This window comes from Dipodomys merriami, unplaced genomic scaffold (genome assembly GCF_024711535.1).
Source record: "Dipodomys merriami isolate MVZ:Mamm:240054 unplaced genomic scaffold, mDipMer1.0.p SCAF_10, whole genome shotgun sequence".
NCBI lineage: Eukaryota > Metazoa > Chordata > Mammalia > Rodentia > Heteromyidae > Dipodomys > Dipodomys merriami.
In genome coordinates this window covers 47,591,057-47,603,727 of record NW_027202271.1, presented here as the reverse complement: position 1 = coordinate 47,603,727, position 12,671 = coordinate 47,591,057, and the positions used below count along the sequence as shown (strand labels likewise).

Here is a 12,671-nt window from a genome sequence, read left to right as displayed (position 1 = left end):
AATGTTAAGTGAGTAGTAGAGGCAAAGTGTCAGAGCAAAACGAAAAAGCCATCATGTGACCTGAGTCATGTTTGAGAACAACATAAAGCCACACACCAACTCTAAAAAAGGGTTAAGTCCTGATACACATCAGGACTCAGGAGATTGAAGCCAAAGGATGTCAAGTTCAAGACTAACTGGAACAACTCAGAAAAGGATAACTTAGGGAAGAAGAAAAGAAATCAGACACTGCAAAATGAAGAAAAAAATAAATAAGCAAATCATGTTTGAGAGATCATATAGCAGCGGTTTATATTTGCCAAGCACCTATCAGTGCCGGATATTACTATTTAATCCTTTAAAAAAAATCCCAAGAGGCAAGGGTAATTTTGCCTATGAATTACTGAAATACATGAGGCATAGAAAAGTTAAGGAACCAGTAGTAAGGTCACAAAACTACCAAATGATAGCACCAGGAGTTAATTCTACATCAAACTCCAAAGCCTTTCTTCCCACTATACTTGACTTGTTACTCAAAAAAGAACACACTTTGAGGAGATAAAAAGTGGATTGTACAGGAGGACTGCTTCTAAATATGAAATTAGCAATGCCTAGCAGGAACACAGAAAGTTGACCAGGGTTAGGATAGTTCTCACTGATTTGGTGTCATTTTAAGATAAACTAAACTTGGTACCTAACAGTTCATATACTATCAAGAATAGTAGGTACAACTCAGGAGGCTGTGATCTCAGGATGATGATTCAAAGCAGAACAGGCAGGAAAGTCCATGAGACTCTTATCTCCAATGAACCAACCATCAAAGAGCCAGATGTGGAACTACATCTCAAGTGGTAATAGCTATAATATTCTGCATATAACTTTTTCTATGACCTTAAAGCATTTTCTGTACATTTTCCTGCTGATTTCTATCAAAGAAGGAATACAAATAACCAACATTTTGTACATTGATTAATCCCATTATATGATTATTCCCATATGGGAGTATTCCTAAAGAATTACTATGATTTAGTAAGGGAATTAGTAAGGGAATTTAGTAAGGGAAACTCCTAAGTGTGATAAAACTTCCCGTAGACTAGTTTCAACTTTGGAAGATGCTCCCTATTCAAAGTAGGCCCAGCTCTTCAATAACTTTCATACAAATATTTCAGAATTTAAAAGACTAAAGAATAGTAGCATCTGAACTTGCATCTCATCTTTTCCATTGCTAAGTTTGACACAGTTTGACACAAACAAGTTCTTCAGGATCTATGGCTCAGTTCCTCCATCTGCCCACAGAAATAATACCACATGCTTTGCAATTATTGAGATAAATAGAATAAACATATGCTAGTACAGTGGATGACATATTGAAGAGCTCAATAAGTTAACTGTGTTCATTAGTGATGACTTTTAAATTATTTTCCAGTATTAGATTTTAGAGTATGCTTTATAAATAATGAACTTCCAAAGGTAGTATTTAAACCACAGTCACAGGATTACATTTCAATGTTGCAAAAAGAAAACCATTCTTCAACATACCACTTCCTTAATAAGAAGTGACTCAATAACATGAAGATATGTACCAGTAATGTCTGGTACCTGCTACAAAATACAGAAGAAATGGAGGATCAGAGAATGGATAAGAACACAGAGTACCATGGCCAAGTTTTGACTGTACTTTGAAAACACAAAAGGGGTTCTTGGATGATGGTATTCAGTCCAGTAACCACAGCTGCGATTGACCTTCTAAGTTCCCATAATGCATTTAGCTGCTGCTATTTGTTATTTTGACATGTGCATTTTCAACTTTAAAGTATCTTAAAAAATATCCTTGATAATAACAAACCACACTTCAGAAACAAGTGAAGAAGGCAGTTCCCTCAAACAAAACTAGAAATAAGTAAAGTGCTAAACACAGAAAATAAGTAATAATGGAGGAAAAGAGACAAAAGATGTTTAAGGCTAGATAGTGCCTATATTTTTCCTAATAACTCACTTAAATTCTGAAGCATTTCAATTTTAACATAAGAGTTCAAATTCAAAAACTTCACATTCTGGAAAGATTTAAAACTACTTACCTTAAGAGATCGATGAATTCTTTTAGATTTTAAATCCCAAATATTAACAGTGCTATTTAGGCCTCCGCTTACCAAATACATAGATGAAGAATTTAAATCAACACATGTCTGCTTTTGCTATTATTAAAACAAAAACAAAAAAGGTTAGTTTCAACAGAGCCCAGAGCTATTGAGTCTTCATCTAACACTTAGTATGTGATAAATATGCTAAATTATGTTATAAAGATGCTAATATTCATAATTCAAAACTCATCTCTCATCTTTCATATGGATCTACCAGCTTGCAAGAATTTCAAGACTTCAAGGATTTCAAGACTGCAAGGAATCAAGTAGGTTAGTGTTTTTCACTGAAGGGTAATGGCAGAAAAGGCAGAGGAAACTCCTGCAAGTCTTGACTTCCCATCAGGATTACTTGCCCTTAATAATAATAATAAAACCTCTCCCAATATCTAAAAAATATCTTAAAGTACAATCAATCCTCAGCTCAGAAAATACTGAAGAGAAGGGCTTTTAAGGAACTTATAGTTTAGATTTCTGATTTTACAGATAGGAAAAGCCTTTCAAAAGGTAGTATTCTTAATCTGAGAAACAAAGACTAGATCTACTGTTCTTAAGTGTCCATCTTCAAAACCTTTTTCTGTTCCAAAGAGTTTTATTGGCCTAGTCAAGATTTCTTTTAACTCTTGACCAACGGTATCAAGTATCACATATAAAAATAGCAGTATACACATTACATCAGTGTTTTGATATACTTGCTACAATTCTAACTAGGAACTAGGAACTAACTTTGGTCTAAAGCGACAAAAAAAGTTGTCACTGCTAATCAGGACAGTCTGCTAAGTACCATCAAAACAGCCTGTAAATAAAGGGACAAGGATAGTATCCACCAAACATATTAGGTAGGTATTTTAGGATGCCAACTGTCACAGCTACAATTATTCTTATGGGCTGACAACAAAACACATTTGGCTTACTCATGAAGATCATTCCTTGTTAATGTATTATTAATGTAGCTAATGAACTTAAATAATTAATAGAAGTTGCATGATTATTGTAGGAATCCAAAACCTTCAAAACCAAAAAATAAAAAAACATAATTTTCAAAATCTAAGCATAAGACCTGGTCAGATATCTAGATTTTTTTTTAGTAGCCTATTATATTCACTATAATACTGCTAATATCAATCTGTCTACTTTAGAGGCAAAACATAAAATTAAAAAAATTAAAATCCTACTCTAAGAATAATTTTAAAATAAGTAGGGTGGAATCTTAATTCGCCATGTAGATAAAATCTAGTTGTCTCAAAAAGTACATGAGTGATGAGACTTGCATCCCATCAAAAAATAAGTTATCAATAAGCAAATATGTCACAAGAAATTCCTAATAAAGGCTAAGAAAATGTTTGCAAATGTTTTTATAAGTAAATTAAGGAATATTCAAAATCAGAACCATGTTTATTTACCTTATAATTCTGAAAGATGAGAAAGAGGGCTAACAAATCCTTATATTCCACTTGTGAATATTCAAGTGTAAGATATGATTTATAGTACAGAGTATAAGATATTAAAACAAAAAGATCCCAGACAGTAATTCACTAATTCTAAAACATAATGCACAAATGTGCACTTCTAAAACATAATGCATAAAAGTACACATAACAGCGATGAAGGTAGAAGAAACTGTTTTGGTACTGATAATAAACTGTTGGCTATCTCTGATGTCAGGATCCAGGATGACGAGGCTACTCTGTCTCATCTTGAAAAGTACAGTCTGCTCATTAACAAGGGCATTTATGGTCTCAGTTCTACTTAGCTCCATCTGAACAGGCAGAGTGCCTCAAACTCCATTTCTACCCTGTTTAGCAGACATCTTTCCTACCAAGGCACTATGTCTAAGCTGGAAGAGATTAAGGCTATAAAAACTCTGAAACTAAGGAAAGTACAAGCTACAAGCTATTTATACTCGTCTTTTTGTAATATGTATACCAAATTTTATTTGGGATTATCAATATATGACATCATAAAATAGCATTCATCCTTATTGTGCTTTAAATATCAACTTTATTATTTAGCTTTAATTTCTACAATTAACTTTAAAATGTTGGAACTACTTAAACATGTAATTAATATGATTTATATCATAAAATATAGGATTTTCTTTAAATTCTATCTTATTTTATTGTAAGGGTGATGTCAGAGGGGTTACAGTTACATAAGTAAGGTTATTAGTACATTTCTTGTTGTATTGTTACCCTCTCCCTTGTTTTCTGCCACTTTCCCTCCCCCTCAACTCCTCTCCCCAAGTTGTAAAGTTCATTCCAACATAGTGTCTTGTGCGTATCGCTGACTTACTGTGTTTAAAAGAAAGAGCTATCAAGGAATATATGTGAGTGTAAAGATAAAGCCAATGTGATCCTGAATCATTCAGATGAATTTATAAAACAAAAGGGTAAGGAAAAAACACACAGTAAGAGCTTCATGTAAAGGTCACTCTACAAAACTATCCTGTTCAAGAGAGACTGAGACACGCTCAGGCAGGCACTGTAGTCCAAAGTAGACAGAATCTGAAGTAGAGGGCTACTATCAGGGCTATCATGGTCATTTTTCTGATGGCTCTGAGCCCACAGTCCATTAAAGGCAGTTACAACATTACAGATGATATGGTCAGGCAAACATAGTAACCTAAGGCATTGCAATGGTCCCAAGCACAGTAGGTTAAAAAAAGAATAGGCAACGTAAGCCCCTAGCAAATGAAATCCAAGTCCTCAATTGCTCCCCTACATGTCAATGTTATTTTACTTAAAACATTTCAACAAGCTGGACACTGGTGGCTCACACCTAACTACTCAGGAAGTTGAGATCCAAGGATCAAGGTTCGATGCCTGCCAAGGCAGGAAAGTTTGTGAGACTCTTATCTCTAATTAACTACCAGAAAACCGAAAATGGAGCTGCAGCTCAAAAAAAAAAAAATCTTTAAATGCCATTGTATTGCTAAGAGTTTAGGCTAATAATGACACTTGTTGGGTTTTGTTGTTGTTGTTGTTTGGTGGCACTGGAGTTATGAACTCAAAGGCTCCTGCTTACTAGGAAGGCAGTCCATGGCTGAGCCATGCCTCCAGCCAATAATGACACTTTTAAACAGCTTTACATTTAGCTACAAGCTTCCAATAAATAAGCTATGGCTACTCAAGCAAAACTAAAATTTTAAATAAAAAGGTTATATTTTAAATAAATCACTTACCCCTTCAGCAAGTTCCAAAAGTGGAACAGGTTTACATTTGCAACTTGAAACAACTATTTTGTCACCACCAGAAGATGCTGTCACTAGAAAGTTATCTAAATGAAGAGTTAGGGAGCATCAAACAATTCATGAGCACCTATAACCCTAGACTATATAATGAGAAAGCACTTATACAAGCAAACACTAAGACAAGTAAGTGACTATAACTTATATGTTAGCTTTCAAAAATAGCTCCAGTTACAATTACTAATTCTCTTTCTTACCATTCTAAAGAACAACTCTTCCTTCTAGCTATGTGATCCCTTGAAAGCCATTTAACTCATATAAAATAATACTTCCTTTTCTGGGTAAGTCAGAGGTCTAACTTTAACCTTTAGGAATGAGAGCATAATAAAAGCAGCATCAGTAAAAAACAGAATTTCCATGCACAAAAACTTTCAAGATACATTAACAATCCACTGCTTCTTATTACAAACTATTACTCTCCTAATTTTCCCAGTAAGAAAATGAAGACTGAAACTCTCTCATAACTTGAATATTTGTGGTAGAATGTTTTGATCTTAAATATACTAAGAATGAATATCATAATCACTATAGTAAATATAAGTATGGTTAAATTGTAAATCATAACTGTCTATAGATTTTATCCTTATTTTAAATTATAGTCTTAGAACTATAATTATCTTATTTTACCTAAATTATACAGAGAAATGAGTAAACACAAAATAATGTATTTTAAAGGCAATGTGACTAAATATAACATAACCAAGAACAAAAGTCTGATTCTGAGTCACAAATTAAAAGATCTAGGCCAGCAAGGTCTACATATAGGAGCCAAAAACTATAGAATACAATCTTTACTACAGTATTTTTGCATAGTGATAACATATTTTATGTTGTGATACAATCTTTACTATAATATTTTTGCATAGTGATAACATATTTTATGACTAGAACATGGATTGTAATTTTATTATATAATTCAAACAATCATATTTTACATGACTTTGCTAGTTTTATTCATATCTGAATTCCATTGAAGTCAAGCATAAAGTGCCACCTTGTATTCCAAAAATGTTTTCAGGTAATGTCCCAGGTGCTATTGAGTTAATGGTCACCATAAAATGTGGGCCCCAAAATGTCTTTAATTTAGAAGTCTCTGGTTTTTGGAACCATCAAATAAATCACCATGGTACTAATATTCACCCAGATGCCTTTCCCTTTGATGCTAACATGAGCCTCATTTTTATATTTCAGGTACATTTAAATATTGTAGTAGGCATAATACATGGGTGTCAGGTGGAAGTTTCATCACTAATTATAAAGTAATCTGTGTTCCTACCTAATTTCTGGAGAAAACAAAATCATTCCTACCAACACAGTACAACATTGTCAAACAAATATAAACCATTTGCCTTTTTTTTTTTTTTTTTTGCTTTTTCCCTCTGTTTACCACTGCTATTCCTTAAAATATAAGAAAAGAAGATAATATAAAGAGTAAGCTATGTACTTTTTAATTTTGGCTTTAAATTTCACCATGAGAAGGTGAAGAACACAATCTGAAGGAAGGAAAGAGGGAAGAGATAAGAAAGAGGGAGAAAAGAAGGGGAGGGAAAAAGAGAGGAGAAAAAGGCAGGAGAAAAAAGGGGAGGAGGGAAAGAAAAGGGAGATAAGGAAAGGAGTAAAAGGAAGGGGAAAGCAAAAGGGAAATGAAAGGAAAAAATACAAAAAAGAAAACTATGCACACAAATTCCATCCTTGGGATCTATGATATTCAACTCCAAGTCTCTGAACTTGGGAATCTTTGTGCTTCAGTAACTACCTCCATGGAAGAAACCAAAGCTTCATTAGGAATACAATACACACTCACTTATTTCTAGAAATCACACAAAACAATGACCTCCTAGTGACATCAGTTTGTTGATAAACCACTAATATGTATGTATGTATTTTGGTGCAGGTTCTGGGACCAGGGTCAGAACACTCCCTGAGCTTTGTTTTGCTCAAAGTTTGTGCTCTATCACCTAGGCCACAGTTCCAGTTCCACAGTTTTTAGTGGTTAATTGGAGTTCAGAGTCTCATGGACTTTCTTGCTAGAGTTGGTTTTTTAACACAGACTCTCAGACCTCAACTTCCTGAGTAGCTAAGATTGTAGGTGTGAGCCACCAGCACTTGGCTATTTATTCTTAATAAATATTATTAATAATTATTTTTAAGTGCCTGGACCTTGCTACCACTTGTCTCCAGTTGAAAAGGCAAACACTCTGACACTAAGCCTCTCCTCCAGCTCTTTTGTTTTTAGTTTTTAAAATAGAATCTCCTATTAACTTTGTCCAGGCTGGTTTCAAACTATACCCAAATCCCATTCTCCTATCTCCACCTTAGAATTGTTTTTTTCTTAACAGTAACATAACGAAATTAAGCTCTAAGCATAATGAAAATCTAAACAGAAACAGAAACAACTTTACATTTTTGCCAATCTCCGTAAGACATTTTCCCTACTATGCCTTGAAGAGTCCTTTAAAAATTTAGTCACTTCATGAGTTTGAAGGGGCACTAAAATAATTTATTTTACTACTTCAATATACAATCAAGGAATGACATAGATGCAACTTCAATAAGAAAAGTTGTACAATAACTATATACAAGTTAAAAATATCTGTAAGGTGTTGGGCATAAAATGTTCAAATATTTTTGTTCATGAATCAGTCATATTTTAAAACTCTGCAATTTTTCTCTTTATAGGGAAGAATGTTAATACTCTGATTTTGATAAGATTGATAAGAAATAGTGTAAGTTTCAGAAAAGCACAATTGTTGTACATCAATGATATAGAATATTTTCTTAGAGTGATGAGAGTACTCAAACAGCAGTGGGCCTCAACTGCGAGCAATTTTGGCAATTCTGGGGACATTTTTGGCTGTCCTAACTAAGGGCTATTGGCATCTAGTGGATAGAAGCCCCCCAAACTTACAAGTATCCTACAATACTTAGAAAAGCTACTACAATAAAGAATTATTGGGTCCAAAATGTTAACAGTGTGAACTTGTTACAGGCTTTGCTTCCACATTTACTACATCCACACTTTGGAGTACACCAAGACAGGGAAAGTTATCAATCAGAAAAACTTATAAAAATTCAGTCTAAACAATTTTATTATTTGTTTGGGAACTGTTATAGAACACAAAGAGAACATCAGTTATGATGGATGATAGATTCTGCTTTTGAGTCATTCATTTCTAGATCATAGTTACAAATATCCAAATGTATATGCAAAACGTCACTCTAAAACCATTGGAAGTTTGCTTAAAACTCTCTGTACTATTCCATTTGGTTAGATAGTAAACTTTTGATAATACAACTAAGTCTATGGTCTTGATCTAGAGAACAGATATTTTCATTTCACAGCACAGACATTTTTTCACCAACAATAGTATTTTTAAATGACTTACACTGCAAAATTTTTTCAAAAACAAAAACAAAAAGAAAAAAAAGAGTTCATTTATATGTACTGTGTTCAAAAAGAAAAAAACATGTATTTTACTTTATCTATAGTAGCTACACAAAATATATTTCTTATTGTGGATCATATGCATAACTTTTAATTTTACTAGTTGTAAATCATAAAAAAAAAAGGTAGTTAGTTAAAAAAAAAAAAAGGATACTATTGCTGCTCCAACACATTGAACTGATTCCATGTGGTGCCGTGTGAGGGTTGAAGTTATCCACCAATGTCATAGATGAAGCATCCCATATTTTAATATCATCTCCTGATGAAGCAAATCTGAGGTTTTCCTGCATGACTGAGCCTATAAAAAGTTTACAACATATCTTAAAAGCAACAAATAGACAATTTTTAAAGTTAAAATGATGCATCTAGTCTGAAACAAGCAATTCTACTTTGATTTTTATTCCAAACATTGTACTAACCACAAAGTAGCTGAAGATTCAAAGTAGTTGAAGCTATCTAACCCACAGATCAGATTACATACCTTAACTGACCCTTTCAATAGGCCCTCAAAGCAATTACAATATAATCAGGCCTCCTTAGCTTGTCTTCCATGACAGACTATCACATTCCTATGTAACTCTCCTACCTCTCTTCCCTGAGACAACAAATGGGACAGTGGCTTTCTTTCTGTCTCAGACAACAAGGCAAGGTTATTCTCACTTTAGTCTCTTTTTATTTGCTGTCCCCTCTGCTTTAAAATCTCTCCCGATTCCCCAAGGCCATCTCCTCTCATCATTCAGGTCTCAGCTCAAATGTTTCTGCTTCCAAAAGGCCTTTCCTGACTGATCACTGTGACTAAAGACCTTTAGTAGTTATCCTACATTTCAACCAGCCAATTTTATTTTTCTCATAGCATTTATTATCTGAAATTCTTATTTGTTCTCATAACAATGTCTGTCCCCTCATACCAGTCTTGAAACATTCATAGCACATAGTAGGTACTAAAAAAAATGATAATACCACATTTTCAAGAATGACATTGCCCCATTTGTTAGGAAATGGAAAGACTTGGAAAAAATTGTATTAAGTGAAGTAAGCAAGGCCCAAAGAAACATAGGTCCCATGGTTTCCCTTATTTGCAATAACTAGTATATGTCTGAGACAAGCAGAAAAGGTCAGATAAGATGATGTTAGGAGAAATGAACCCCAAGATAAGGACACAAATGGATTTTTTCTTTTTTTGTTTCTAACATATTTATAAGGTGATTTTTTTGTTGCTTTGTATGTCCCTCCCCCACAGTATAAATCCTATTTTCACTGTATTTGATGTTGGTATAATTTGGGGAGGGGAAGGGAAAAAACAAATTGATTAAATAAGGATACAGATTGACCCATTGCAACAATGAAATGTACAAGACTCCAAGTTGAAAAACGAACTTTACAATTTGGAGGGGGGGAGGGGAGTGTAGTCTAGAGATGGGAGGGCAGGGATGGTAGAGGAAAAACAAAGGAGAAGGCAACAATGCTTGATAAGAAATGTACTCATTACCTTGCCCATGTAATTGTAACCCCTCTGTACGGTATTTTCACAATAAAAAAAAAATGTACTCATTACCTTGCTCATGTAATTGTAACCCCTCTGTACAGTATTTTCACAATAAAAAGTTTATTTAAAATGATAAGTTTTTGACAAACTAGCTGTAAGGTCCGCTCCTGGATGGCCAACAGACTCCACCCTCCTCGCAGCAAAGTCTCCACCCAGTACCTGCGATACCTAGGCAACTGGGACACCTGGAAGAGGTCACATCTGCATCCGCTGAGGTCACATCTGAATTTGATGTGGCCACACCTTTCCCCACCCATACCCTACATAAGGGCTAGCCCAGGCCCAGACTCTCCCTTTTTTCTCTCTCTGTTCGTTTCTAGCTCTTGCTGCTCTTTTCTTGCTCTCTTGCTCTCTCTCTTTCCCAGCCACGTGGAGTGCCAACCTTGCCTGGTCCCAGCAGGTCTACCCCTTACCTGAATACCACGTGAGTGCTACTGTTCTTACCCCTCTTTCTGGCTCTTTTCTCTCTCTTTCCTCTCTTCCCAGCTCTCTCTCATTCCCAGGCCTTTCCCAGCCACGTGGAGTGCCAACCCTGCCTGGTCCCAGCAGGTCTACTGAATAAACCTACCCCTTATCTGAATACCACGTGCGTGCTGGTGCGGTTCTTACTCACCTACCTCTTTTTAAAAACCTAACACTAGCATTCCTGCAAGTTTGAATCAAGTTATCCATGTTTTCCACACAAGCAAAATTAGCAATATGGCCAAAGATGTCATTACACTTGTATGCCAATTTTTGGTCTACGATGCCCTTATTTGTATAATTTATTTACAATATGTTCTTTAAACACTAATTTTAACAAGGCAATTTCACAAACCAAGACAGACTAGAGCACTGCTCTGGGCAGACACTTTAAAAAGCAGCAATTACCATGGATGATGGGTGAGGAAAAAATATATACTAAAAATACATGGACAGGAGGGCAGAGAAATACACTCCCCAAACCTGCCTATAACAGATAGCAACCAAAATAGTGGTCATGGACAGGTCCCCAAGTCATCAAAGAAGTATCCCACTGTGTCTAATATATTCAGAGGACAAATTAAAAGCATAATGCATTGTGTGTTAAAGGCATAATGAATTGTCAAAACCTTTCATGGTCAAAAGACAAAAATATTCATATATTTATGAATAGTCCAACTTTTAACTTATGCCCCTTTCATCAAATAGCACAGTGCTACTCAAGCAACTGTCACCTGTTGAACTGTGCACAATGCTTCAATATGGTGAGTTAAATGTGTACCAGATGCCCTGTTGGGCTACTCCAGAAACAAAGTTCTGAACACAACCGCAAGAACACAACCGCAAGATGCTGCCTACGTGAAAATGGGATGCAGCTGGGGTTATGGGCAAATGGGCCCCAATGAAAGTAACTCTGGTTACCTTTGGTCATCTTACATCATTTAACTGTGCGTGGGACAGGGAAGGGGACCCACCTGCCTGTCTTGAGCTCTAGGCCTGTCTAGAGAGGGGCATTACAGCAGTCCCTAAAAGGAAGGGGTCGTGCAAAGAGAACTGTCAGGATACCAGGCCATGGTTAGGGCAGAGTAGCAGCTCTGGGAGACAATCAGCCACCAGCGAGCTGAAAGAGTTCTCCAACTTTCCCTGGGCAGAACGCACCGCACTGGCTTGAGACCTGCTCACCTGAGGTTACTTTTGGATCTCACGCTCGTGCACTGCCAGAGTCTGGGTGAGATTTATAAAAAGGAGCCACACTTGTGCGGCACGGGCGAACTCTGTGGGGGGGGGGGAGGGGGGGGGTCACCGCGCGCGCGCACGCGCACACACGCGCGCGCACACACACCCCCGCCCGCCAACCCGGCCTGACAGGCCGTTCCTCCGGCCGGGACGAGGCCGGCTCCACAGGCCCGCGGACCCGGAGAGACTGCCGCGCCCTGCCCAGCAACCGCCCGGAGCGCGGAGCCCCCTCGCCCCGGCCTGCCCCGTGAAGAACCCGGGAGGGTAACTGGGATTCAAGAGAGGGCTAGGAAGCGAGCGGCGGGGGCCGACTGACCCCGGAACCTCACCTCTCCGCCGCGGCACAACAGGGGGCCACGGCGCAACTGGTCCCGCGCTGGGCTTCCGGCTCCCGCCTGAACTGTTAAACTTCGGCGGCCGGAAGTACCGCCCCCGGTGACGTCACGGGCGAGGCTTTGGCCCCAGGCGGGCATCCAGGGCGGGCTAGGCGGAACCGCGAGCTGTCACTCTGGCGGGGGCGGGGCTGAGCATCTGTAAGGGAAGTTATCCCAGCTCCAGGGCAGAGACTTTGCATCTGTGGGTTTCCTCCACCCGGTCCGCTCTGCCCTCTGCCCTGGC

At 37.2% G+C, this 12,671-nt stretch overlaps 1 protein-coding gene across 3 annotated transcripts in view; it reads right to left on the bottom strand.

The window, feature by feature from the left end:
* Nucleotides 1-12,456, bottom strand: part of Nedd1 (NEDD1 gamma-tubulin ring complex targeting factor) — a 61,083-nt gene extending 48,627 nt beyond the window's left edge. For all 3 annotated transcript variants that reach the window (XR_011365616.1, XR_011365618.1, XM_069990587.1), the window contains exons 1-4: nt 12,383-12,456; nt 8,964-9,107; nt 5,299-5,393; nt 2,058-2,174 (exon numbers count right to left, since the gene is read on the bottom strand). Coding sequence is in view for 1 of the 3 variants with exons in the window: in XM_069990587.1 (XP_069846688.1) it covers nt 2,058-2,174; nt 5,299-5,393; nt 8,964-9,099 (348 nt within the window). In the remaining 2 variants the exon portion in view is untranslated. The remainder of the gene's footprint in view (nt 1-2,057; nt 2,175-5,298; nt 5,394-8,963; nt 9,108-12,382) is intronic.
* Nucleotides 12,457-12,671: the final 215 nt, after the last annotated feature.